The sequence below is a fragment of the Nannospalax galili genome, unplaced genomic scaffold (assembly GCF_000622305.1).
Source record: "Nannospalax galili isolate Female #2095 unplaced genomic scaffold, S.galili_v1.0 scaffold978, whole genome shotgun sequence".
In the NCBI taxonomy this organism is placed as follows: Eukaryota; Metazoa; Chordata; class Mammalia; order Rodentia; family Spalacidae; genus Nannospalax; species Nannospalax galili.
The window spans coordinates 509,598-535,224 of record NW_008341878.1 but is presented as its reverse complement, the minus strand read 5'-3'; the positions used below and the strand labels follow the sequence as shown (position 1 = coordinate 535,224).

Genomic DNA, 25,627 nt, shown 5'->3' with positions numbered 1-25,627 from the left:
AGAGGAAGTGGCATGATTCCAGTCTCGAGGCCTGGAATTCAGCCTCGCTTGGCCCTTGCCTCTTCACCCATTAGGTCCACGGGAATAGGTCATGTCTGTCCCAGCCTCAGTTTCCTGGCTGAAGAGACCATAAGATGTTATAGGAAATCCACCTGAAAGGTCAAGCTGTTGACTCCCACTGATAGTGCTTCATGCTTGACAGCTGCTTTTACCTGAGGGCTTTGCTCACATGTACAACTCTTTTTTCTCTGCCTCTCAGTGTGTGTCGGGTTCGGCATTTCCAGTGCAAGTTGAAGAGAGTCCTTATTCCTGCTGCCGTCCCGGGTAGTACACATAACCCACAAATGTTAAATGATACTACTTCTCACACACTTGATAGTATAGATTGGACACTGCCTTGATGGAGGCAGAGTACACTATTTAAGCACTTGAAGATTTTATGACCCAATTTACATATAAGAAATTTGCTTGAAATTGTCATTAAACTTAATTTCCAGAGGAAGTAGTAAGTATATGTTCAGTTACTGCCTCACTGAGGAAGAAAAAGGAAAATGTTCCTGAGCACAGCTGTGAAAGCAGCCTGGGCTCTGGGTTTCCCATGAGTTACACACGCAGACAGAAGGCACGCAGTGCGCATGGGCAGGCTCATGGTTCCACTTCGGATCTTTGCACAGATTGTTACCAGCGCCTAGAATTCCTGGGAGATGCGATTTTGGACTACCTCATAACCAAGCACCTTTACGAAGACCCACGGCAGCACTCCCCAGGGGTCCTCACTGACCTGCGCTCTGCCCTGGTCAACAACACCATCTTCGCATCTCTGGCTGTGAAGTATGACTACCATAAATACTTCAAAGCTGTTTCTCCCGAGCTCTTCCATGTCATCGATGACTTTGTGCAGTTTCAGCTCGAGAAGAACGAGATGCAAGGCATGGATTCTGAGGTTGGTACTGTCGAGACTGTCAGTTCAGTGCTGAAGAAAAGCCAGCTTGCTTCGGCTCCCAACTGGGAGTGTGGGTAGTTTGAGCTCTGATTTCACACCATCCAGAGGGCTAGCTATAGGCCATAGCCAGGGAGCCTGTGTGCTGCACGACCTCTGGGGAGAACTGAGACTAACTTGTGGTCAGATAGGCCTTTGAGACTTGATTCCACACTCCATGGACCAAGTGGCTATTCAGGTGGGGGTGGTGGGGAGCCAGGGGCTTTCAGTTACTGAGTAGGGCTCTGGAGGCTAGGCATACCACAAGAGTACACCTCTGCTGCCCCAAAGAGGGCTTCGCCTTCCTGACATCTCAGGTACTTGTTGTTTCTTTCTTAAACGGACCAGTATTTGCTAGTAGCTCAGGGTAGCATCGCAGATGTACATTGGCATTATTAGAAATGGAAAATCCCTTTACACAACAAACCTAAGTGTGATCATGTGGTAATGCAGCTGGATCTAAGGTGGGCACACTGCACTCATTACTTTGTGGGCAGTATAGGCTTTGTACTGCTCAGGTCCCCCTGCCCCTCTGCGCCTCTGTTGTCCAGGGAGCTCTTCCATCTCTCTTCTTTCCCATCTAAAGCCTTCAGTTTCTTATTTCTGTAGATTTCTTGTAAGGACTCAAGGAATTTATTCTTAAGTCATTATTCTTGCTTTAGTTTGTAGTATCTCTTTCTTTCGGTTGCCCCAAACTGTTGGTCAGTAGTGAGTTTCTTTGGCTTTCTGTGGGAATGTTGAGAGTCCAGGTGTTGGGCAGTCAGTGGTGGGTAGGGCTTTTGCTCCCCACTGTGCCTCCGCAGGCCCAAGCTAATGATAGAGCTGGAGTGCAGCCAGCAGCGAGGCGAGGGGGCGGCTCATTCTTCACAAACATTTAAGCAGTGAGTTTGAGGAATTTGCTAAAATTAAATTGAAGTTCCCCTTTGATGCAGTGAGGCACACTGGCTCTGTTAGTTTCTCGCCATTCTTTTATTTCCCTCTGTTTGTATGAGCATATGTCTAGAAGCTGCAAAGCTCACAGAAATGTCATCTTTCTTTTCAAAGTGAGCTGTTTTTCTTAAGGAGGTCTGTATCTTTCGGGGTCTCAGCTTCCTTAGCTGTAAAAGAAGAGAATTAAACCGCTAAGTTCAAAAGTCTCTTTATTCCAAGCCATGACATACGAGTAATAGGCATTTGTTCCTCTGCTATTTGTGATGTGAGTATATTGAGTCATTTATTTATAAATTACCATTTTCCTTTTTTCTTTATTTTCTACCACAGTAGTGTGTGTGTATGCATGTGTGTGTGTGTGCGTGTGTGTGTGTGTTAGAAAATACAAGAAAAAATGAAAATTGGAGTTGCCTAATTATGCTGCCCTCAAAGAATCAATGCTAACATGTTAGGATGTACTGTTGCCTACATGCACAGATGTAGCATACCTAAAGACAGGCTGGAGCACGCATGGCTGCGTTTGCTCCTTTCATTTCATGTGCTCTGTGACTCTGGAGTACTGACTGGCATTTGGGATTTGTGGTAGTCACCTGCTAGCTGTGAGATGACTCATTTCTATAAAGGGCTCTTATGAGTGAATAGTTCAGTAGCTTTAGTTGGGACATTTAGTAAATATGAGTGTGATAAATAGGCTGTTTACCCAGTTATTGCTAGAGGCAGGATTATAGCATGGGAGGTTTTCTATACATAGGCAAGGTTTTATTCCACTAACCTGAATACACGCTGTGTGTCAAATTTTCTGTTGTCGTGGGTGTGTGTGAAATGTCTTAGTGAAAGGGGAGCCCAAGGAGAGAGGGCTTCAAAAAAGATTTCCCTGCCCAAAAAAGTGGCCATATCTACCCTGCCAGTGCTGCCATAGTGAGCAGCCAGCTCTGCCTTGCCAGGCCGTGAGGGAGGCTGTTAGAGTGTGCCGTTCTGTACTTAAAGTGAATTTGAAAACATTTGTGACTGCTTCTAATTCTGTGTTAAACTTAATTCTGCTTCAATTTAGAAATGCTTGGCTATAGAAGGCTCCCTCCCTCCCTCCCTTCCTCTTTCTTTTCTGATAAGGTAGGTGGTTGTCAAATGCCCATGACCATGTATGGTGGTGCTGCTCTTGTCATATAATAAAAGGCATAGCTAAGAAAAGAAGCACAAGTCTGTGGACTCATTGTAAAAATGACCTTTTTGCTGACAACTCACTTTTCTCTTTAATAGCTTAGGAGATCCGAGGAGGATGAAGAAAAAGAAGAAGATATTGAAGTTCCAAAGGCCATGGGGGATATTTTTGAGTCCCTGGCTGGTGCCATTTACATGGACAGTGGGATGTCCCTGGAGGTAGTCTGGCAGGTGTATTATCCAATGATGCGGCCACTGATAGGTATAGCATGCTGGCATTCTCCTAGTGATATAAGAGCACTAGTTAGAAGTGCCACCTGCCCAGGGTGATATTTACATTGTTCTTTAATTTTGATTACAGAAAAATTTTCTGCAAATGTGCCCCGTTCTCCAGTTCGAGAATTGCTTGAGATGGAACCAGAAACCGCCAAATTTAGGTAAGCAGGAAGTATGTATGTATGGAAAACTAACCTGCCTAAAAACAAGGAGAAATTCTCAGGACACCACGAGCTACTGATTTCTGGAAAGCATTTGCATGGGGACAGGCTATGCTCCAGGTTCTGTTTGGTCTGATGTCTTTCTTTTGTTTTTATAAAGCAAAACTGGTCTAAGGAGGAAATAGCTGCCTGTGTGTTGGTGGTGTACGATAAGTCCTGGTGCACGTTTCCCTTGTGCTGTGTCAGCTCGTAGGAGGGACTCTCAGCCTGAGAGGGCCTAGAAATGCTGCCTCACAGTTAGAATAAGTACCTCTGACTTCTAATTCAAGCTGTCTGGGCGTTTTACAGCCCGGCGGAGAGAACTTATGACGGGAAGGTCAGAGTCACCGTGGAAGTCGTAGGAAAGGGGAAGTTTAAAGGTGTCGGCCGAAGCTACAGGATTGCCAAATCTGCCGCAGCAAGAAGAGCCCTCCGCAGCCTCAAAGCCAACCAACCTCAGGTTCCCAACAGCTGAGACCTGGGCAGCCTCAGCAGACAGCAGAACGGTGACCAGAATCAGGAAGCATTGCAGTGAGAAGGATGATTCGCGTTGCCGTGGAGCAGAACAAATTGAGGGCAGAATTTAAAGTTTGATAACAAGATAGATAACAGAATAAAACATTTAACATACGTGTAAAGTTTTGGGGACTAATTGTAGTTTTAGTTTTTTGCGCAAACACAATCTTGTCTTCTTTCCCCACCTGCTTTGTTTAAATCACAAGAGTGCTTTAATGGTGACATTTAGCAAGTGTTTGGACTCATCATCGACAGGTATTTTTGTTCGTTGTGTTTAATTTCTGACAACTCTGCTTGGTGTTAAGAGGTCATGGAGCTTAAACCTCTAAGGCTTCCTAGAGTAGAGTCCTCTGACCACGCAGTCCCTCAGCACCAGTACTGGTCCTTAGGCAGCTGGAGCCCACCAGAACCAGTTTGTGAGAGAAGGGCCAGTGCTGCTTGTCCTTCCCACGCCTGCCGTGTAGGCTGTGCCTGATCACTTGTTGCACTTGATGGTAGGGACAGGCTTTGCCGTAGTGCTGCCTGATGTGCCGATGTATGGAGTTTCAGTTTCCTGATGCCACACAGTCCTGCATAAAAAAGGTTCTTGCCTTAAAAGTAAAAACTTCATGGGCCTTTTTTTAATTTTCTGATCTCTTTGGAACAAATACATTTCCTTCACTGTAATCATGTATTAGATGCAGAGACTTGGGTGACAGTTACAGCTCACTAGTGCAGTTGTGACTTAGTACAGATTCTACTAGAACTTCTGTCACACAGTGTATTGAAGACATTTTAAAAACTAGAGTTGTGTAGTGAGGATTTTTTTTAAACATCATAATAGAAATTATATTTGGCTAAATGCTCAATTTTACTAAAACCTCCTGCTATAGTCCCACTGATGGAAATGTTTGTGGCAAATAATTTTGCCTGGTAGGCTGTTCTAGAAAAATGAACCTTAGACATATCATACCTAAAATATGCTGCAGATTTTATAACTGATGAGCTGCTTATTGAAAGAGCAGAGCACCTTTACCTTAGTCTACACGAGTCCCGACTGTGCTGTCCACAGTGCTGCCGTGGACAGCAGCGCTGTGCTGGCCGCACCATGGAGTCAGTGTTGGCAATGTGCTGCCAGGACTTTGACACGTCTGGGATTGAACTCATTGATTTAGATAAACTAGGTCATTAGTTCCATCTTGGAATAAAAGAAAAAAAAATGTAGGCATTTGCCTAAGTTTCTTTATTAGACTTTAGGCACTCTCCACTTAAATACCTCAGTTTTTCTTTTCTTTTGCATGCATTTTCCCCCTGTTTGGTGCTATGTTTATGTATCATGCTTGAAATTTTAATTTTTTTTGCACTGTAACTATTAATACCTCTTAATTTACCTTTTTAAATGCTGTGGGTTGGTCTTGCCCCCCACCAACATACAGTAGAGGTTTGCTGCAATTTGCCCCATTAATTACGCTTGAAGTTTGAGCAAGCTGAGCAGAGGAGGCGCCTACTTCCTGCACATTCTTCTGAAGCCGATGCTTCGTGTGATGCTGCATTTAGGTTTAGATTACCATTGGTTTCACCTGGCACCATCCACCTGTGAGAAACGCCTCTGTGCGAGCGATCACACAGAAGCTACCAGCCCTGCTTTGTAAGGAACCCTTAGTGAAGGGGTTAGTGAACTTTTCCAACATCATTTGTCGGCTCTGATCTTAAACTTTAATTGGGATCTAAATTATTTAATGAGCTTTTGAGCAAATTAATTTAGATGACTCGTTTTAAGTATTCCGATTTGGAATTACAGTTGTCGATTTGATTAAAGCGAACACAAACCTTAAGGCAAGACATCACAATAAGTTCAAACCAAGTGATCTTTTGAATGTTGTAGGTATGAACTTGTACAGTTAGCCAGTAAGGCTAGGTGGGAATTGGGGAGGGTGGTTTGTGGTCACAGCACAGATCTCTTGGCGATTTATAAACTACCTGACTAGTTGTGTTGTGTCTCACACGTTATCCCATTGTCTTGAGATTCTCTAGCCTCTTGGCACAAAATCAGATTGTTCCACAGTTCTGATTCCTGGGAGGAGAAAAATGCCTCAATATATTTTGTAACCTCAAGAAGAATATTTTTTGTTAATATTAAGTAGTTCAGACTTGGATATGATTGGACCATCCATTCTCAGGGTTCAAATTTCCTGCTACCATTCAGAATGTTTTATTGACAGCAGACAAGCTATTTCATTTTTTTTCTTGATGAAGAAAAAATGGCTGATAATAATTTGACTCACAGTTTGAAGCATTCTGTGATTCCCCTGGTGACTAAGTTGAAAAATAAAGAAGTATGAGTTAGACACATGAAATGCTCATGAATGCTTTCGTGCTGCTGAATTTTAACCCTGTCAAGTTTTCCCCAGTTTCGTTGGTTGAAATGTCACCCCATTTTATGACCTTGTACGAATCCTCTGGCGCTGTGAGTACCTTGGGAGGCAGTTAGCTAGGAACAGCTCTTAGGTGGTGAGCTCAGCTGGGCAATCTCCTTGGGGCTGCTGTGTGCAGACCAGTCTGCAGGCCTTGCCCTGTGATGTGTTGGTGTCCTTTACAGCCTGCTTTACAGTCTAGCTGTGGCCGGTGGCTTTCCCTTGTTCTGTTTGTGTAGCACAGATGAGCACTGCACTTAGGATCCTGCTTTTACCTCATTTCAGAGAACCGAGCTTAACCAGGGGAGACAATGTGATTTGGCCCTGCTGTTGCTTTGATCTACCGAATTGGAGGAAAAGATAGTTGTCATGCCTGCATGGGGCATGTGGTGGCACAACTCCAGCAGGCCATTGTTGTCTGTGGCATTTTTACTATTTTACGGCAAAGGCAAAGGTTTGTTAACTGAACTCTTTATGTCTTTAAAATGTTTTGTTATGTGTCTTTTTTTCTTTCGCATTATGTGAAATTTAGAATGACCAACACTCCTGTAATTATCCTTTAAAATGCTGATTATTTTTACTTTCTTGACAATAGCCTGCCCCCAGAAAGATGCAGATAACTTGTCTAACTAGCAGGAGACCACTTTGGTCCTGTTCACCAGCAGCCAGCTCGCTCCGTCATCCCTGAAACCTGCTGCCGAGAACAGTCAGAATGTACATCCACCCAGGTCACTTGGAAGGCCTGTTGTATATAGCTGCCTTCCTCGGTTAGGCCATCTGATCCTTTTGCACTTAAGCTAGCAAGCGGAGACCGTAGCGCCTTTATTTAACTGCACCTGAACTCACCTTCGCATCCTTAGCCAGTCTGCATTGTCCGTGGTGGCGAACGCAGGCTGCGTGTGTCACCCCTGTGCTTATTTTAATAACATCTAAGAACCTACATTCTTCCACCTGCTGATTACTTCCCTGGATTTTAATTAATTCCAAATAAATTTAATTTATATTGCACATGAGAAGTTTTAAAATGCGTTTAAGACGAAGAATAGTTCAAATGATTTTAAAAGTTGGAGGCACCAGGACCAGCATCCTGCATGGAGCCCAGCGGACTGTCCACTCTCTGGAAATGTCTTTTCAAACTGTGTATGTTATTTTAACCACTATTTGGGTGGTTTTTTTCTTATCTGCTTTTATTTGAACAATAGCACAATTTAGATGTTACAGATGTGCTCAGAATCCAGTGCCACAGCAGTTCCTGAGGCAGCCAGTTCCATAGCAAAAGTGCGAAGGTGAGAGAGAAGACCACGCCTGCCCTTCTGCTGTAAATAAAGGGAATGACTAAGGTCAAGTCAGACTCACCCCGTCTCACTGACGATAAACTGATGCCATCACGTACTGCAGCTTCTCACAGAAACATGTAGTCTACCCACAGCAGGTTTGCAGTCTGCACCTTACGGATCCCTTAGTTGGTGCTGGAGCTACAGGGAGACCCTGTCTCAGAAAACCAAAATCAAACCACAACGAAACAAGGAATACTTTTTCATTCTAATTATTAATCTACAAATCAGCTGACTTAGAGATATTAGGGTATTTTCCTACATGAACCTGAATAATTAGGAAGAGGCTTTTTTTTTTTTTTTTTTTTTTTTTTTTTTTTCCTTTTTAATAATTGTAGCCAATAAAGTTATGGTCTGTTTACATTGTGTCTTTTCTTTTTTCCTTTTTTGTTTTAATTTCTTAATTCAAGTAGATGTGAACAGTTAAGCTGTGGCCTTTGAATTGTTTGCGTTGGAATCTCTTGAAATGCATATTTTACTACAAGATTTTGTTCAAGTTCAGCTTCATGTTTGCTCAAGAAACTACATAGTAATAGTTGTATTTTTAAAGGCCTATACAATGCTAGTGTGCTTTCCTGAAATCCCACCTTTGTTGATTAATGTAGTCTAACTCCTGTTTATTTAGGACACATGTGACACATTCCTTCCTTACTTAAATTAGGTTAGTTTGAAAACACGGTTAGGTTGTGTTCCCACTGTTGGTTAAGTGAGAATTTTATTAGTTCAAACTCCTATCGTTTTCACAAGTCAGTAACTCGCACATTACGAGGATCACTTGGCTGTTGGGGGATGGTGGACAGAGGTGTTTAACAAAGATTTCTTTAGAATGTCAGTCTTTCTCCTCCTCATTAAACTAAAGGAGAAAAAAAGAGCACGTGTTTTAACCCTGAGGGTTTGGGTAGGTGCTGTGTGCCTGTGTGTCTTGCTGTCAATGCCCAGAATTCGTGGCTAGTTGAGGCCCGGTGTCTGCCACTGTGCCTTCCTGTACCATCCACGCCACCTTCTAACACGGCCAGTGGCTGCCTTCTGTGGCTCCTCAGGCCAATGATAAGGAACACAGCCAAGTTACAGGTTTTTTAGGTCAGAAAGTACATGAAAAGCCATGTGGAACAGGAATGTTTTCTGAGCTCCCTTCTGTAAGCACAATTCGGTTTTGAGGTTTTGAGGTGCACAGGTGAAGATAACAGGAGGGAAGGATGCTTCTGGGCTGCACGTCCATCTCAACAGCAGAGTGAGTTTTCGAACACCCTTAACCTTTCATTTTCCTTCCCTTATCTTTTTGCCGATGGGAATGGAACCCAGGCCTCATGCATGTTAGGCAAAGGCTGGATCACTGAGCTACCCCCGACCTCCCACCAAGCCCTGTCTGGATGTCTTTAGTCCTGCATCTTTCCTAATCATGAGATTTGATTGCAACCCTAGAAATCAGCCCAGAATTGGGGGGAAAGATTGGTAGAGTTTAAGTTCAGTCTCAGTGTAGGTACTTAAACAAGATTTTTAAGGAAAAAATTTTTTTTGTTTAGCAAATGCAATCACATGATTTAAAGCGAATGTACAGATTTCTACAACGAGGTCTGTCTCCCTTCTGTGGGGCTTTTCCCGAAGGTCCCTAACCTCAGTGCCTTTCACGTTCGCTAGGACATTACACGAGTGAGAACATGCCCTTACCACTCTCACATGGCAATGCACAAGCACACGTGGTGCTTCTTAAACAGATTTGAGAATATTCCGTCAGATCTGCCTGCTTATTTTTGTTTCCTTGTAATTGAAGTAAAGGATGGAGAGATGCTCAGCGATTAAGAGTACTGGCTGCTCTTGCAGAGGACACGGGTTCGATTCCCAGCACCCGCATGGTGACTAATAGCCATCCTTGATTCCAATTCCAGGGGAATCCAACACCCTCTTCTGACCTCCGTGGGCATTGCACGTCATGGGAGCACTTTACATACATGCAGGCAATACACTCATACACATAAAAAATATGAAAATAATTGAAGTAAAATAATCAAAAGTGCAGTCAACCAATGATCATGTATATGAAATACAGCCCAGAGCCCGTGTTATGTGTACTCATGGGCATGCGTGTGCATGAACCTGGAGAGGCGTCTGCCCTGTGACATTTCATACAGCATGCATTCTATGGAAGTCCCCTCGTTAGCTGTTCCCTGTTAGATATTTGTGCTGTGACCAGCTCCCCATAGGTAAACAGGAAGCTATAACTCAGCCTCACACATGCTTCCTTGTGCCTATGGAAAAGCATGAACCCATACTCTGAATTAGAGTCTAGAAAGCACCGAGAACCAACTGGAACTTACTTGACACAAAACCTGACGAGCTGAGAAGCTATTCCCAGGCTCTGTCCCCCGGCATGTGCATCTGAAGGTTTTACAACAGGCCCTGCAATGGGTGCTACATGACGTATGGGCACTGCTCTGAAAGTCATAAAGCCTGGATGGAGGCCCATATTGGCCACAGAGACTCCAACCAAGGGCTTGTGGAGCTATGCCAGGTAACATCTGGAGCAGAGGGACTAGGTGCCTGGCTATGCTGAAGTCCACATGGTTTACACCCTTTGCTTTCCAACACAATGAGGACAGTGACTTTAGGAGAGCAATAGATGGGAGAGATTGAGATGGAACAGGAGCCTGATAGCCAGGCCTCCAGCACTCAGTAGCCTACTGGCCCACCTGTTTTACCCCCGCTCCCCTGTGTCCTTGGCTTCAGGGTGAAGGAGGGCTCCAGTGAGAGGCTGGACATCCAGCCTGACACATCCCCAAGTCCCTCCCAAATGCTATTAGTGAGTCATCTCCCAGATAGGCAGATGAGGCATAGAGAAGGAGCAACAGGCTTGATATCTCTGTAAGTCAGCTGGGCCTAAGTCTGTGCCCCCACCCCAAACAAAAGTGTGTTGGCATCATGTGGGTGATGAATTCTAGTTCATGTGGGTCTTCTGAAATAGAGGTGGAGTTCAGATGTGTGGGTGAACATTTGCTTGGTGCTGCACTCTGCCCTGTCTCCTAGGAGCATACTTCTCTGATTACCAAGGAAGCAGCATCTTAGGCCCCTCACTGAAGAAGAGCCAGAGTAGGAGTCTACTCTTCCCAGTTTACACCAGCCTGAAAAGCTAGGGGCCCAGCAGTGGCCCCAGAGGGCTCTGTGCACCAGGCCAGCCGTCGGTGCCTCCCTTTGAGGAAGGCTCTGCTGAATATAACCAGAAGCAAGCCTTTGCCTTCGCCTCTGCTCCTCCAGCCCTGCTTCTCAGTCGTTGCACTGAAGAAAAAGCAAAGCTTTTTACCTCAGTGAGGCTGCCTCTGCTGTACTATAAGGGGTCATGGCAACTTATGGTTCAGGATGGCATGCCCCCCCCTCAGGATCCCATGTTCAAGGTCCCCAACTGGTGGCACTGTTCTGGTTGCTCTTGGAAACTTCACAAGGCGGGGCCTCGTTGGAAGAAGTGGGTCACTGGAGGGCAGGTGTTGGGAGATGCATACCTTGTCCACTTCCGGTAGTCCCTATTTTCTGCTTCCTGTGCACCAGGAAGCAAGAAACTCCTGCCACCATGGTACTCTATGCAAGCACAAGGAGCTAAGTAGCCATGCTTTGAAGCCCCCGAAACCATGGTCAAAAACCCCTCCGTTTAGAAAATGTCAAGGCTTCCTCATCACACAGCTAGTTGACAGCTTTCTGAGGGCAGTGGTCCTTTCCATTCAGTGACACAGGCTTTATCCCCAAAGTGCATACTGCACACATGCACACATATGCATACACACATGTACACACCTCCCACAGGCACAGGTGCCCCCACATGCACACACAGACACACACATGCATGTACACACTCATGCAACTCACAGCAGCAGCCTGGTCCATGGTGGTGTTCTCATCCTGCAGAGTAAGCAGCACGTGGTGTTCTTATCCTGGTAAACCTCTCCCAGCTTGTCTTGGCAGAAGTGATAGTGGTGTCTGATACAGGCACAACAGTAGCTAGGAAGTCACCAGCTGCGGAAGCAGCATATTGGAGTACCCTGAAATGCTTTCTGACATTTGTGGTGAGCTGCTCACACCCAGCACTCCCTGTTTGGAAGACTGCCCACCCACACCCTTGCTTCCCTCAGTGCCCAGTGGAATGCAGACCAGTAGATTCCAGAGACATCAATAGATATGATACGGACAAAACAAGTATGTCACTCAGTTAACTAAGTTTGGGCCATCATGGGTTAAGTGAATTAAAGAGGCTCTTTGCAGGATTACTTGGGCCCTTTATTATGCCTACGTGCATTGGGCTCACAAGGGCTGCATCTCCCCAACATCTTTGACCACAGACACCTCCATGGTTCCTTCACTTATGATTGTGGTGACATGTCTTAGCAAGGTCAAACACAGGTCTGAAGGTATCTGGGGCCCAGCTTGACGTGGTCACACCAAAACTGTCTGGATGCCCCTGCAATTGGTCTGGAAGGGGATCTATTCCTGGTCGATGGGTCCAGGTCAGGGCCCTGGCTAGCCCTGGCGTACAGCTAGCCATCATGAGGCAGAGCTCCTACTGAATGTATTTCATTTCAAAGCCAGACCCCCATATCCACACGGCTCCTGGTGGTCACAGAGAAGCACTTAACCATAGCTCATGAAACTCACCTTCCTCATAGGAGCTGTACCCAACTTGGCTCGGGGTGAGGGATGATGTCTTTCTACCAGTGCCCTGGGCCACTTCCAGGACCCCTTCTTGGTGCTGCCAGCTCTGCCTGAGTCTTTCCACCCCTACCATCCAACTCCAGCCCCACGCTACAGCTCTGGACACCATGTCCTGTGCCCAGCCCCAGCTCAGTTGGGACTTAGGCCTTGACCCCAGTCAACACCACTTACCCCTCAGCACCAGCTCATCACATCTGAGCAGTGGAGTGCAGAGATGCATCACCTACCACATATCCCGGGCATCTTGCTGCATGTAGCTGAAATTCAGTGCTATCCTGGATGCTCCACTGTCTTTATCTGCCACTATCCACATTAATGATTCCTAGGGAGATGCAGGTAGGGATACCAGATTGACTAGCTGAGTGGAAGGCAGGACAGTTCCTGATTTGCTAGTTTTTTGTTTTTAATTTTTATTTTTATTTTATGTGTATGAATATTGCATGAGCGCATGCATGTCAGTGCACCTATATCTCGCAGTGCCCACAAAGGTCAGAAGAGAGCATCTAATTTCCTGGAACTGGAGTTACAGATGGTTGTTAGCCGCCATGTGGGTGCTGGGAATCAAACCTGGGTCCTCTGCAGGAGCAGTCAGTACTCTTAACCGCTGAGCCATCTCTCCAGCCCCAATTTGCTAGTTTTTAAACAATGTTTTTACCAAGGGAAGTGAGAAGTAGGTCCTTTAGTATCTGTGTATTGAAGACTTAGGGAAGGGTGGGTGTCCTGGCTAGTGTGACACATTTGAGATGTGTAGATTTTAGAGGATCCAGTGTAGAACTGTGTCAAATCTTGTGCCTTTCTTAATTAAAGATTTGCTTTGGATGAACACTGTGCATCTTATAGCTGATGTTTTCGCTTTTTGCTATGGCAGCTAGGCAACTCAGTTCAGCCTTTGAAAGATTTGAATCCAGGCCTTCTTCTAAGTGCTGGGTACACAGTAGTAAATAGCATGGTGATTCTGCCCTGGTTATATATAGTTATACCCTGGCAGGGAACACAGGCTAAAGCTAAATCAATAGGTAATTACTTTATGAGGTCAAAACAGAGTTTTGCAAATAGTAACTTCTCATTTTCCCATTGTCTTTGTTTCTCAACTCCTGTTCTGTGGCAGGGATACCAGGGTCTGCGCTGTTGTGCTGTTGCCCTGGATCCTCTGGGGAAGGGGGTTGGGCTACAGACACAGGACATCCACTGGTCCTGAATGTTTTGATAAAGTAGCTCCAGACAGGAAGATGACCTGGGTGGTCTGTCCTGGGGCAGGGTGTGCTTTGCGGGTATAGCCCAAGTCCACACCTGCTCTGTGCAGTGCAGGGTGATAGCTGGTCTGACCCTCCATGCCATGCTCTACTTTCTGCAGGCAGTAGAGGCATGTGGCATTATGGGAAAGTGGGCTTTCTGTTCTTCAGAGCTGTAAGGCCACTTTTGGTTCTGTTGGTGGTTAGGTTTGTGTGGGGGGGGGCAGTATGCATGTGTGTGGGTTCTTATGCATGTGTGTGCCCATGTGTATGGAGACCAAAGGAGAACCTTGGGTGTCATTCTAATGGTGCTGTCCACCTCTTTTTAAAATTTTTATTATTTATCTTTATTTTATGTATATGAGTATTTTGCCCACATGTACATAAGTGCACCTGTGTTGCAAGTTCCACTAAGGCCAGAAGAGGGCATTGGCTCCCCCTGGAACTGGAGTTAAAGATGATTGTTAGCCGCTATGTGGGTTCTAGGACCCAAGCCTGGGTCCTATGGAAGAACAGCCAGTGCTCTTTACTCCTGAGCCATCTCTGTAGCCCCTGCCTACCTCTTTTGAGATGGGGTTTCTCATTGGCCTGGTGGAGCACACTGAGTAGGCCAAGCTGGTTGGTAAGCCATCTCCATGTTCCCCATACGGAGATTACAACATGCATTGATACATCCACCCTTGTACATGGGTGATGGGGATACAGCTCAGGTCTTTATGCTTGCATGACAAGCACTTTACCACCAGCCATCTCTGAAGCCCCTGGTGGTTAGTTTTTAACTTTTATTTACCTATTCTGGTTATAAAGGGCTGAGTCAGTCCTCCCAAGAAGCCAGAATGGCAGTTTGTGGTCTGGTTTATAAATAGAAGATGGAGTCTTTCCAGAACTGAAGCTCTTGTAGACCATGTTTGTTGATGAAGGGGAGGTGCTGACAACCTAGTCAGCATCTACGGGTATCTAGAATATTTGAGGCCCACACATGTTTTGGGACACCCAGACTTTAACCCTTCAGGGATCTGGAGGAGCTAGTTAGTGGGGAGTGTGGGGATCCTGCCTGGGGGAGCCCTGCTTTGCCACTCCAGGCAGGTCCTGGGCCTCTTGGGGCTTCTGTCTCTTCATCTGTAAGTGGAGTTGGCCCAAGAGAAGCACTTAACAGCATATAAAGACTGACCAGGGGACAGTAACAGAAGGCTAGATCAGGAAGAACCCCCACACGCACACCCTGGGTTTTAAGGGACGAGTACTTCTCCACAGAGTTTTCACATGGTTAACATGCAGTGAACATTTGTGATCTCGTCAGTAGGCTGTTCATGATGGTGTTAACTGTCAACTTGACAAAATCTAGAATCACCTGGGAGATGGGGCTCTGGGACATGCCTGTGGGGGATTATCTTGATTATATTAATTGATATAGAAAGATCCATCTTAATTGTGGGTGGGACTGTTCCCCAGGCTTGGGGTCCTGGACTGAATAAAGGAAGGGTGCATTGATTTGTTGTTTCTTAACTATGTATGCAACATGCCAGCCGCTTCAGGCTCCTGCTACCTTGACCTCCCCACCATGATGGACGGTACCTAGAACTGTACCCTTTCTTTCTTAAGCTGCTTGTGTTCCAGTATTTTATCATAGCAACAGAAAAAGAAACTAAGACACTGTCATTCTTTGAATGAGGGGCTGAACGAGCTCTGAGGATGCCAACTGTGTTATGAATCATAGGATAAAGACCTGAACCTTTTTTTCTAGCAGGACTGGCGATTGAACCTAGGGCCTTATGCATGCTAGGCAAGTACTCTGCTACTGAGCTGCAGCCCCAGCCCTAAGCCCTGAATATTTTTGATGAATGAATTGAAGATACATGATCACTATAAATCTTTAAAATTAACTTACGTATTTTAACCCCAAATTGCTATTTCGGCGAGGATGGTTACACATCCCTACAACTCTGAAGATGGGCTGTGTTTTTCTAGGTTACGACTGAAAGTTGTATTTTCTTAGGAAAATCATTCTTTCTCTTGTAGTCCTGAGTTCCCCAGATGTAAGGTATATGTGGGTGGAGGTGGGGTTCCCACCATGTGATTCACAACACAATTGGGGTATCTTGGGTCTAGCATCTCCCTTTGAAGGACCCCAGGATTCAGTCAACTGGTGACCACTGGAAAAAAGAGCATACCCAGCTATGATCAGGTACCAATGTGGGTAGAGGTAGATTGCCATCCTGTCCCCACTTCAGCCACACTGTCCCAATTCTGTCTGTTCTGTGTATTGAGCTATCTGATGGCACCGTTTGGAGACAGAGCCCTGCCAGACACCAACATTTGACAGCACTGGGCCACGAACCTGTGTTCAGGCTTCTCTGGGTTTCCTTCCCTGGCTGGGATCCTGGTACCATTCCTTCATTCTGTCTCCCAGATGCTGTTGGCCCATACTACTCCCTTCCCTAGGTAGGCATGTCACTCCCCAAATGTGGCAGTCTGAGCTTACAAAGAGGGTTTTGAACACCTTGCCATGAATTGTGATGGAGTGCCCAGTGAAGGGCCAAAGGTATTTGAGATCCTTTGGGATCAAGTGTGAGCTATTACCAGAACGAGACTCCATTTAATAGGGGATAAATCTTGATATTGCAAGTTTAATATAATTTGATGGTTGTAAATTCAGTGAATCTACCTTAGGAATTTGCCGTGTGTTGCTTTTATGAAATATTTAGTCAGGTGTTTTTAAAGGGACAGCTTTCCTCATAAGGTGCTAATTTTTATGGGCTTAACAAGAGAATTTTACTATGATGTCAAGCATGCTGCTGTTCAGGGCCTTTGAAAAAGAAAAGGTATTTGTTTTATAAAGAGGTTCTTAGAAAATACAGTAAAAGCCAAATCAAGGAGTAGGTTATTTACACAAATGTCTCTTAGAATAAGAGAAAGGTCTTTGAAGCCAGCACACGTTAGGTTTGGATGGGGCTGGGAAACAGCTCGTATGTGGGTTTGTTGCTCAGGAAGTTCTGAGTTCAAGACTGGCCACATGTATTCATTTTCTATTGCCACCAGGTGTGGTGGTGCATGCCTTTAGTCTCAAAACTCGGGAGGCAGAGGTATGTGAATCTCTATGAGTTTGAGGCCAGCTTGGTCTACATAGCGAGTTGCAAGCCAGCCAGAGCTACATAGTGAGACTCTGTTTCAAAACAAACACCCATTTTCTGTTACCAGGGAACAGGACCCTATGCCTAGTGGCTCAGAACATACATCTATTAGCTCATAGACTCTCAGATTCTAGAGTACTTTCACAGTCTAGCTGAGGTCTTCCCAGGGTTTCCAAGGCTTCCCATCAAGATGTCTCTGGGATTCTGGGCTCTGGCTGCCCACCTAGCTGTTGGAAGCTGTCATCATCTTGTAGATGTAGCATCCCTGGCTGATTGCTGCTGTCCACAAGAGTGCTCCCCTCCCACTTCATGGCTGTCTTCTCAGGAAGATCTGAATTGGCTTCTAAAGGGTCAACTTGCTCAGTCAACCTACCTAGAAAATTCCCTTGCTGTGAACTCAGAGTCTACTCTGGGGCAGGGTGAGGGGGAACCTTCACTATCCATGCAAACCTGTGCATTTTTGCCACAGAAAGTAGCTCTGCCACGGTAGCCATCACCTTCCCAGGCCCATGCACACTCACAAACCATGCACCAAGAGCAAGTCTTGGGCCACCTGCCTGCTGCCCCATGGAGTGACTTTGACCTCTGTGAACTTCATTCCGAAGGGTTGATGAGTTCTGTCTGTCTTGAATGGAGGACTGCTGTCAGCCCTAATGAAGTCCTTGAGTTATATACCCCAGGCAGGCAGGAGATACCTGAGGGAATGTGATGTGGGGACTGCCATCCCGTTCTTTGTCACCTCAAGATATACTGAGCACAGTGAATGGGTAAGAACCAATGTGGAAATCCACCTGCTTCTGCATCCTGAGTCCTGAGACCAAAGGTGTGCATCACCACACCTGGAGGCAATAGGAAAAGAATACAGTGTGGCCAGTCCCGAACTCAGAACTTCCTGGCCAACAAAGACATTTACTCCAGTGTCCACACCAGAGATGTTTTCCATCCTCATCTGAACATCACGTGTGATGGCTTCGAAGACCTTTCTCTTATTCTAAAAGACACTGCTCAGTTTTCTTTCCTTGGATCCCAGAGCCCAATGAACGGGCGCCGAATCACTTGGTGCTTGCTGTTCACAGCAGCTGTCTCTCATGATCCTGGTACTCACTGAGGCCACGGCATCACTTTTGAATTAGGAATGGACAAGTCACCCAGTCACTTTGCACATTTCTCCTTTTTCTCCTTCAGGATCAGAAAGATGCTGTAGCGCACTGTCCCCACACATGACAGTTCTGTCAACTTGACACCATCTAGAATCATCTGGGAGAATGGCCTCTGAGAATGTCTGTGAGGGATTATCTTAATCATAGTCATTGATGTTGGAGGACCTGCCCACGGTGAGCAGTATCATTCCCTGGGTTTGGGATCCTGGGCTGTTAAGTGTGGTGAAAGCGAGCTGATTGCCCTCTGCTTCACATCCATGGATGTGACGTGACCAGCTGCTTCAAGCTCCCGCCACCATGACTGCCTTGCAGTGATGGACGGTAACCTGGAGCTGTGAGCCTAAACGAATCCTCTTTCCCCTAAGACACTTTTATTAGTGTCTGTTATCACAGCAAGCAAAATGAAACCCAAACACCACATTTCCCATTCGAGTGTCCTCTGTGGGGACTGTGACCTCCTTCCTACCTACCCACCCTGAAATTCCCTTTACATCCCTCAGATACCCTGCTGACCCATTTCCATTTTGCAATTACACAGAATCCACTTGCAGGCAGATAGGAAGGGACGTTTTAAACAGATGCTGTAGGTCACTGGTAAGTGACTGGTCAAACCCTATCAGAGGACAGATAACTGCTTTTACTGTGGCAGCCAAGGGAGAAAACAGTGTTGCCATGATTATGAACCAAGGAAGCAGAGGGGGTGAAAAATCCATCTTACTCGAAAGTATTTTAGCGTCAGCAAACACGTTGCGATGCCATTAAGAAAGTTTTTGTTAAGGACATGTTCAACTTGAGGTTTTTAATTTGTTTGAAGTATTTTGCTAAAACAGAATTATGCTGGAGTTTATATAAAAGTAAAGAATGACATGAAAAGTTTTAACTTAAGCAGCAAAATATAGAGGCTAATCTTATTTAAAAGTAATATGTATGTCTTGATTGAATGCCCAGATACGCTCAACTGGGACTTTTTAGTGGGATCGGGTCTAAGCTGTTACACTGAATTATACCGAGAGGGTTTTCCTGGGCTTATATTGCCAGACCTGAAATACTCTTGTGGCTGCATTTAATAAAGAAACGAAAGTCTTGAGTAAGGGGATATGATTTTTTATGACAGAAGGAATGCAAATAACTTTTAGTCTCATTGCCTTGACCGGGTTTGGTTTGATTTGACGGAGTTTAATAATGACTTATAACCTGTGCTGACAATATGCAGGCCCGCACAACGTCATTTAAGTCATTTATTCTGCATGCTGTAAAAACAAAGAGATGGCAAATAAATACATGGGACGTTCATTGTTTGTCAGAGGGCCCAAGCCAAGAGTTTTCAGTGACCTTTTAAAATATGGTCCCAGGCTAGCACTAAAATGTCTGTCACTCAACACACACACTTGCACGCCATGGCCTTTTAACCCACGAAGCTTGTGTTTTTCCCTTTCAAACAGGCGTATGAATTTCCAATCAGCTGCAGCGACTTGGTTTTTGCATCGGAGGATTACTGTAAATTGCAGCCTGACAATTACAATACGCAGGGCACTGGCGAGTTATTAATGGGCTCGCCTACCGATGGCCTTTCTGCGCACCCTCAGACCCGCCGAGCCGCGGTCTAATTGGATCCAGGGGTGCAGGCCCCTCTGGAGGGGATGAGGCAGTAGAGAGCGGGGTCTCCGGATCCTGCATGCCCCCCCCTCCAGCCCCAGCAGCAAAGGAAGATATCAATTGATCATCCAGGACTCCTGCCCGCCGTGGTTCTTAGTCACCCCCTCCATGATGACTTGTATTGGCTTAAGGAGCTCTGTGTGATTTGACAGCATCAAGTTCAGCTGACAAAGACCAGCAGGTGACTTTAATTGAGGACTTCTATTGCAAGAGATTTTATGCAAGACAGCAACAGTCCCACAGACACAAAAGAGGCTTGTAAAAAAAAACAAATCCCAAAACAGTTCTCAGCAGTTCTAGAAGGAGACCAAGGCCAGACCCAGGGCTAGCTACTTTGCTTTGGTTTCTTTTACCCTTTTCAGTGGCAGGATGGGAGGGGAACCCCCTCTGTGGCCCCCTCACCCTAGCAAATTCTGCAGCCGCCTCTCCTCTCTTGGGTTTCAATATTTATCTTTGGGGATGAATTATGTCCAGGCATAAATTATGTTTGACACATCTTGATGCTGGGGGGAAAAATTAAATTTTTCACTGCTCTGAGAAACATTTTGCAGACCATATCATGCTCACTGTGCATCCTGAGAGAACCGGGCGTGCTGTTTAGTTTTACAAAATTAAATGGACCAGCTTGTCTGACGCGCCGGAGGATAACGATCAGAGAGTGAATGAATGAGAAAAAGATGATGGCAGATCGGGCACATACTTGAGCCCTGGGACAGAGGGCTGAGCTGGGCCAGTCAGGGAGTGCTTTCTTTTCAGAGTCCCTTAGAAAATTCTAGTGACGCCATTGTTTCTGGAGGACCAAGCTGGCTCAAGGCATGGTGTCATCTAGGTGATAGGCATCTGCCACCCACTGGACCTCTGTACAAGGACTTGGGAGGAACTGTGTCTTCCTTCTACCTTGTGTGTACCCAAGGACCTCCTACCATTCTGTATAAGCGCTGGGTCTGTTCATGCCTCTGACCTTCTGATTCTCCCTGCCTGAATTCCTTCCTCCTCCCACCTGCATTTTGCGAAGTCCTATTCACCCTTCAAGACCCAGTTTGGTCACCTCCTCCAGGAAGCATCTTCCCCCTCCTATCTGCCTTTCAGACATTCTGACTACAGAGTTCACAATCTCATCATTCCTGCAAAGGGGTAAAGGAGTACTTAGACACCAGCAATAGTTGACTGGAGCAGTTCACACCCCCAGGAAGGTACTAAAGTCCCCCAAAGCTTGGAAGGAAGGAGTAATGAGCTCTGGAGGTGGTGAAAGAGGAAGAAAAGGGTCAGAACTGGGGCACCTTGAAAGAAATGTGGACCCTGAGACTGGGCAGGCTGTCCCGCACCGAGCCCAGACTCAAGAAGTCACTGGGCACTGGTTCCCACTGGTGGAGGGTTGGGAACAGGAACACTGCCATGGCTTGCAGTTTCAGAATGATGATGGCCACGGGGCAACATGGGGTCTAATTAGCCCTATTTGTCCACTCTGTGCACAGGCTCCAAGCAGGTTGGCAGATGTCTTCAGACCAAGAAATGTGCAAATCCATACCCTGACACGGCCTCAGCCTCTGCCTCTGCTCTAGGAACAGCCTCCTTCCACCTGCTTGGCCCCAGCCACTCCATCTTCCAGTGTTCCTTGGCTGCCAGCCCTGGCCTGGACAACTGCCAGGGTTTTTGAACCAAGCTCCCCTCATCAGCTCCATCCACTCTCTCACACCATGCTGGGCCTCCTGCTCCTCACTCAGGCCCTCAGCTGACCCATTATGGCTGTCACCTGACTGCAGCTTCCTCCCTTACCTCGTCTCCCTGCCCCCTCTACCTTCCACATGGACACACAGGATTGAGCTCTGCCCACTGGCTCTAAGCTCTTACTCCTGTGTGGCTGAGGAGCGGGTGGGTTGGAGGGAAGGACAGAGGTAGAGGTCACATGGCACAGGGGGGAACACATGAACTTTTGATGTTGGGCAGGCTGCCGTGGAATCATACATGGCTTTGGTCATACGTGGTCGCATGTGAGTTTGGAACTGCATCTCAGCCTCGGCACAGAGGTGACACCAGAGGCTGCTCAGGGCAAGACATTAAGCTTATCCCAGGGCATCATGCTGGGCAATTGTGAAGCGACCTGGCCTGTTACAGTTTATGACATAGACTGTCTCACAGACAATCAGGCTTGGCTGCCAGCCGCCCCTGTCCCAAAGGGAGTACCTTCTTTTATTTTGGAGCTTCCTTGGATTCATTCTTCCCGAAGGGTCTTCCCCAGGGAGCCATGAGCTCCAGAGCTGCCCTGAGTTTCCAGGCAGATGGAGAAAGATTGCTCCATGAGGCATGGCTAGGTCAGTTATTCAGTGACAGAACTGGGCCCCTGGATGCCATCATCGCCTTGGCCACTCTCCTTGCAGCCGCAGCCACTCAGAGGGCCTCATTAGGCAGCTGTGGGGAAGGCAGTCTGGCCAGGCTGTCAGATTTGCTCCACTGGGCATAATTCAGCCCTTGGCTGAGACACTTGCACTAGACTCCCTGGGGTTTGTGGGTGGCTTGAAATCATCTATGTCCCTTTTCTCTTTACCCAGGCAGGGAAACTTCTAGAAGACGGGGTCCAGATTTAAAACTCCTCGCAAGAGACACTGTCCTCTCCCAACTCCTACCTTGAAGGTGGATCCTGTGTTTCCAAGTGTCCGACTACACAAGGTCAGCTTGTGATGCTGAGGGGAGGCACACAATGGGGGACCTAGGTGGGAAAGGGGGAAAGAGGACATGGGCTTGCAGGTAGCCTTGGGGTGTGTTCACGCCAATACCAAGGGTATTGGGGCCAGGGTACCTCCCATGTAGGAGCCAGCCTCACCTTCCTAATGAGGCTCAAGGGAGAAGCATCCAGAAAAGGGAGTAGCTGTCAAGAGAGCCAGCAAGAGTCCTCCTCCCTCAGTAGGGTGTGGGACACAGCCCGGACCCCAAGGCCAGCACATTAATTTCCTCCATCTTTCTTAGGGAGTCCAGCAAGGGTACCTCCCTCCCCTCCCACTGCAGGAATGAGGGTGTGGGAGCCAGTGAGGGCTTGAGGATCATTCCCAGTGTAACCCAGCGCCTCACCTCACCCTGTCAGTTCCAGCTGGGACCAAGGTGCAGGGAGGGGCCTTCCCATGTGCTGGAGATGGGTGGGGAGCAGCTTGCCCAGCATCACCACACTTCATGTTCACCAGCTTTGCCCTTGGCCTTCATGCCATGAGTATGTCGTCTCATGACCTTTAGTTTGAAATCATGCTCTATGCAAAATGAAGAGGCAAAGATGGAGGGAATTTTTAAAAGCAGTGTGTGTGTGTGTGAGAAGTAAATGGGTAGTGAATAAGGAGGATACTAGATGTACATGGCTCCTGTGTGACTGGAAGGGGGAGGAAGGGATAATGCAAGTGGGAAATCTGCAGGGGAGGGCCCATTGGGAAGGAAGACACAAAGTGCCTGGGGACCTGAGAGCTTATGGTACATGAGAATAAAATGGCCTAAGTCTTTCTGGCATATTGTTGGATACAAATGAAGAGATGCTGCTGGTGATGATGGTGGTGGTAGTGATGATAGTGATGGTGGGGATGGGGATGGTTGGGATGGTGATGATGAAAATGATAGTGATGCTGATGTCCCCCATAGGCTACAAGTATTTGGACTCTTGGTCCCCAGTTCAGGGTGCTGTTTGGGGAGGGTCATGGAACCTTTGGAGAAAGCCTATCACTGAGGTGAGGGAAGGCTTTGAGAGTACATAGTATGCTCATTTCTAGTCTGGCTCTCTCTACTTCCTGTGCCTGCTTTAAGATGTGAGTGCTTAGCTCTCCACTCCAGCCACCTCTGCTGTCAGGCCTCCCTGTCATGATGGACTCTTACCCTCTGGAACTGTAAAGCCCAATAAACTCTTCCTTCTATAAGTTGCCTTGGTCATGGTGTTTTATCACAGCCACAGAAAAGTAACTAATACAGAAGAGATGATGGTGATGGTAAAGAAGGTGGTAATGATGATGTTGGTGATGATGGTGGTGGTGATCGTGATGTTGGTGATGATGATGGTGGTGATGATGGTGGTGGTGATCGTGATGTTGGTGATGATGATGGTGGTGATGATGGTGGTGGTGATCGTGATGTTGGTGATGATGATGGTGGTGATGATGGTGGTGGTGATCGTGATGTTGGTGATGATGATGGTGGTGATGATGGTGGTGGTGATCGTGATGTTGGTGATGATGATGGTGGTGATGATGGTGGTGGTGATCGTGATGTTGGTGATGATGATGGTGGTGATGATGGTGGTGGTGATCGTGATGTTGGTGATGATGATGGTGGTGATGATGGTGGTGGTGATCGTGATGTTGGTGATGATGATGGTGGTGATGATGGTGGTGGTGATCGTGATGTTGGTGATGATGATGGTGGTGATGATGTTGGTGGTGATCGTGATGTTGGTGGTGATGATGGTGGTGATGATGGTGATGGTGGTGATGACAGTGATGTGATTGTCACCTGAGTTCTCTTAGGGTCCCTTGTGCCTGGTGCTATTAGACAAACCATATAACACATCTTTATCTGAATTTTTCAAAGCTTATATTTTTGCAGGGGGGTGGGGGGAGCGACTTACAAAGAAACAAACACCCACCACCCGGCATCCAGCTCTGCATGGCTCGGCCTGCCGTTCCGGATCGCTTTTGCCCACACTCTGCCTCATCTCGTGTCCCCACATGCCCACTCACCCCACAGAGTTCCATGAGGGGTCCACGGGGTCCTTGAGAGGTCCTCTGGCACCCCACAGGGCCCAGGGAAGGCTGGCTTGCCTGCTCCCTGTTCCCTGCTTTACAGAATGGCGCCAAATCTTTTCATTTCAATCTCTCCCCACACTAGGATCCACCCTTCTTCCCAGGGTGCCCTGCACTAGGCCAGGGCTCTTCAGAAGTCTGGGAGGAATAACTCATTTTCGGTTTACAGTGATTATGGTGATGATGGTGATGATGGTAGTCATGATAGTGATGGTGGTAATGATGGAGACGTAAAGGCAACTATGATGTGCTCATGCCAGTGATTATAATAGTAATAGTGATTAGTGGTCATGATGGTGAAGATGGTAGTGACAATGGTAATGATACTAATGGTACGGAGGTGAAAAAGGTGGTGATGGAAAAGGTCGTAATGACTCACTGTGACCTTAGGTAAAGTCCTTTATGGTCACTGAGTCTCAGTTTCTTCATTTATAAAACAAGGAGGCATGTATGAAATGTTCCTACATTATGGATGTAGGAAAAACAGAAATGGGTGATTGAGGACGCAGAGGCGGAGAGAAAAGGGTTGTCCAGTCACAAGTGAAAAGAGCCTTTCCTGAAGTCTGTCTGACTCTGGGCAGGAGACCTATCCTTTCTCTGCTGTTGGGTGGAAGTGGTCACTGGCTCAGTCTTCTGGTGCTGACAACACCTGACTTCCTGGCCTTGGAACCCTCACCTGCTAATCACATCTACAGGCCCACCCCCATGAGGAAGTCACTCCACAAAATCACCACCCTGCCCCGCAGTGGGTCTGGAGCAAATCATTACATATTGGGTTTCAGCCCCTGGGGATGGATAGGTGCTAAAAAGAGACCACGGTACATTTGTCAGAAACCAGTCAGTTCTCACGCACAAATGTGCACTTGGTACAATCCGCTAGCCTGGTGTTTAAGGGTGTGAGGGGCCATAGGAGGGGTGCAGAGCAGGGCTCTGGGAAAGTGCTTAACCCCAGGGCACCAATTAGTACCCTGTTTGGCCCCCAGGGCAAGGCAGAGCTGTGGGAAGCCAGGGAAAGTCCCAGCATTGGCAGGCTTATGTCTAGAGAAAGGACCCTGCACAGTGTCTATGATTTCAGGTCTCCACCCAGCTGTTGCAGCTGCAGAGCCAGGCCCCCAGCCCCTGCATCTACTTGACTTTGCTTGCTTATACAAGGGCACATGAATCCTCCTTACGGAAGAACTCTGCAAGCTGCAAAGAAAGC

At 46.8% G+C, this 25,627-nt stretch overlaps 1 protein-coding gene across 10 annotated transcripts in view; it reads left to right on the top strand.

The window, feature by feature from the left end:
• Dicer1 (dicer 1, ribonuclease III) overlaps positions 1-4,173 on the top strand; it is a 78,841-nt gene extending 74,668 nt beyond the window's left edge. For all 10 annotated transcript variants that reach the window (XM_029565625.1, XM_008837575.3, XM_029565624.1 and 7 more), the window contains 4 exons: positions 675-943; positions 3,167-3,329; positions 3,429-3,504; positions 3,853-4,173. In XM_029565625.1, the coding sequence (XP_029421485.1) occupies positions 675-943; positions 3,167-3,329; positions 3,429-3,504; positions 3,853-4,018 (674 nt within the window). In that variant the 3' untranslated portion in view covers positions 4,019-4,173. The remainder of the gene's footprint in view (positions 1-674; positions 944-3,166; positions 3,330-3,428; positions 3,505-3,852) is intronic.
• Positions 4,174-25,627: the final 21,454 nt, after the last annotated feature.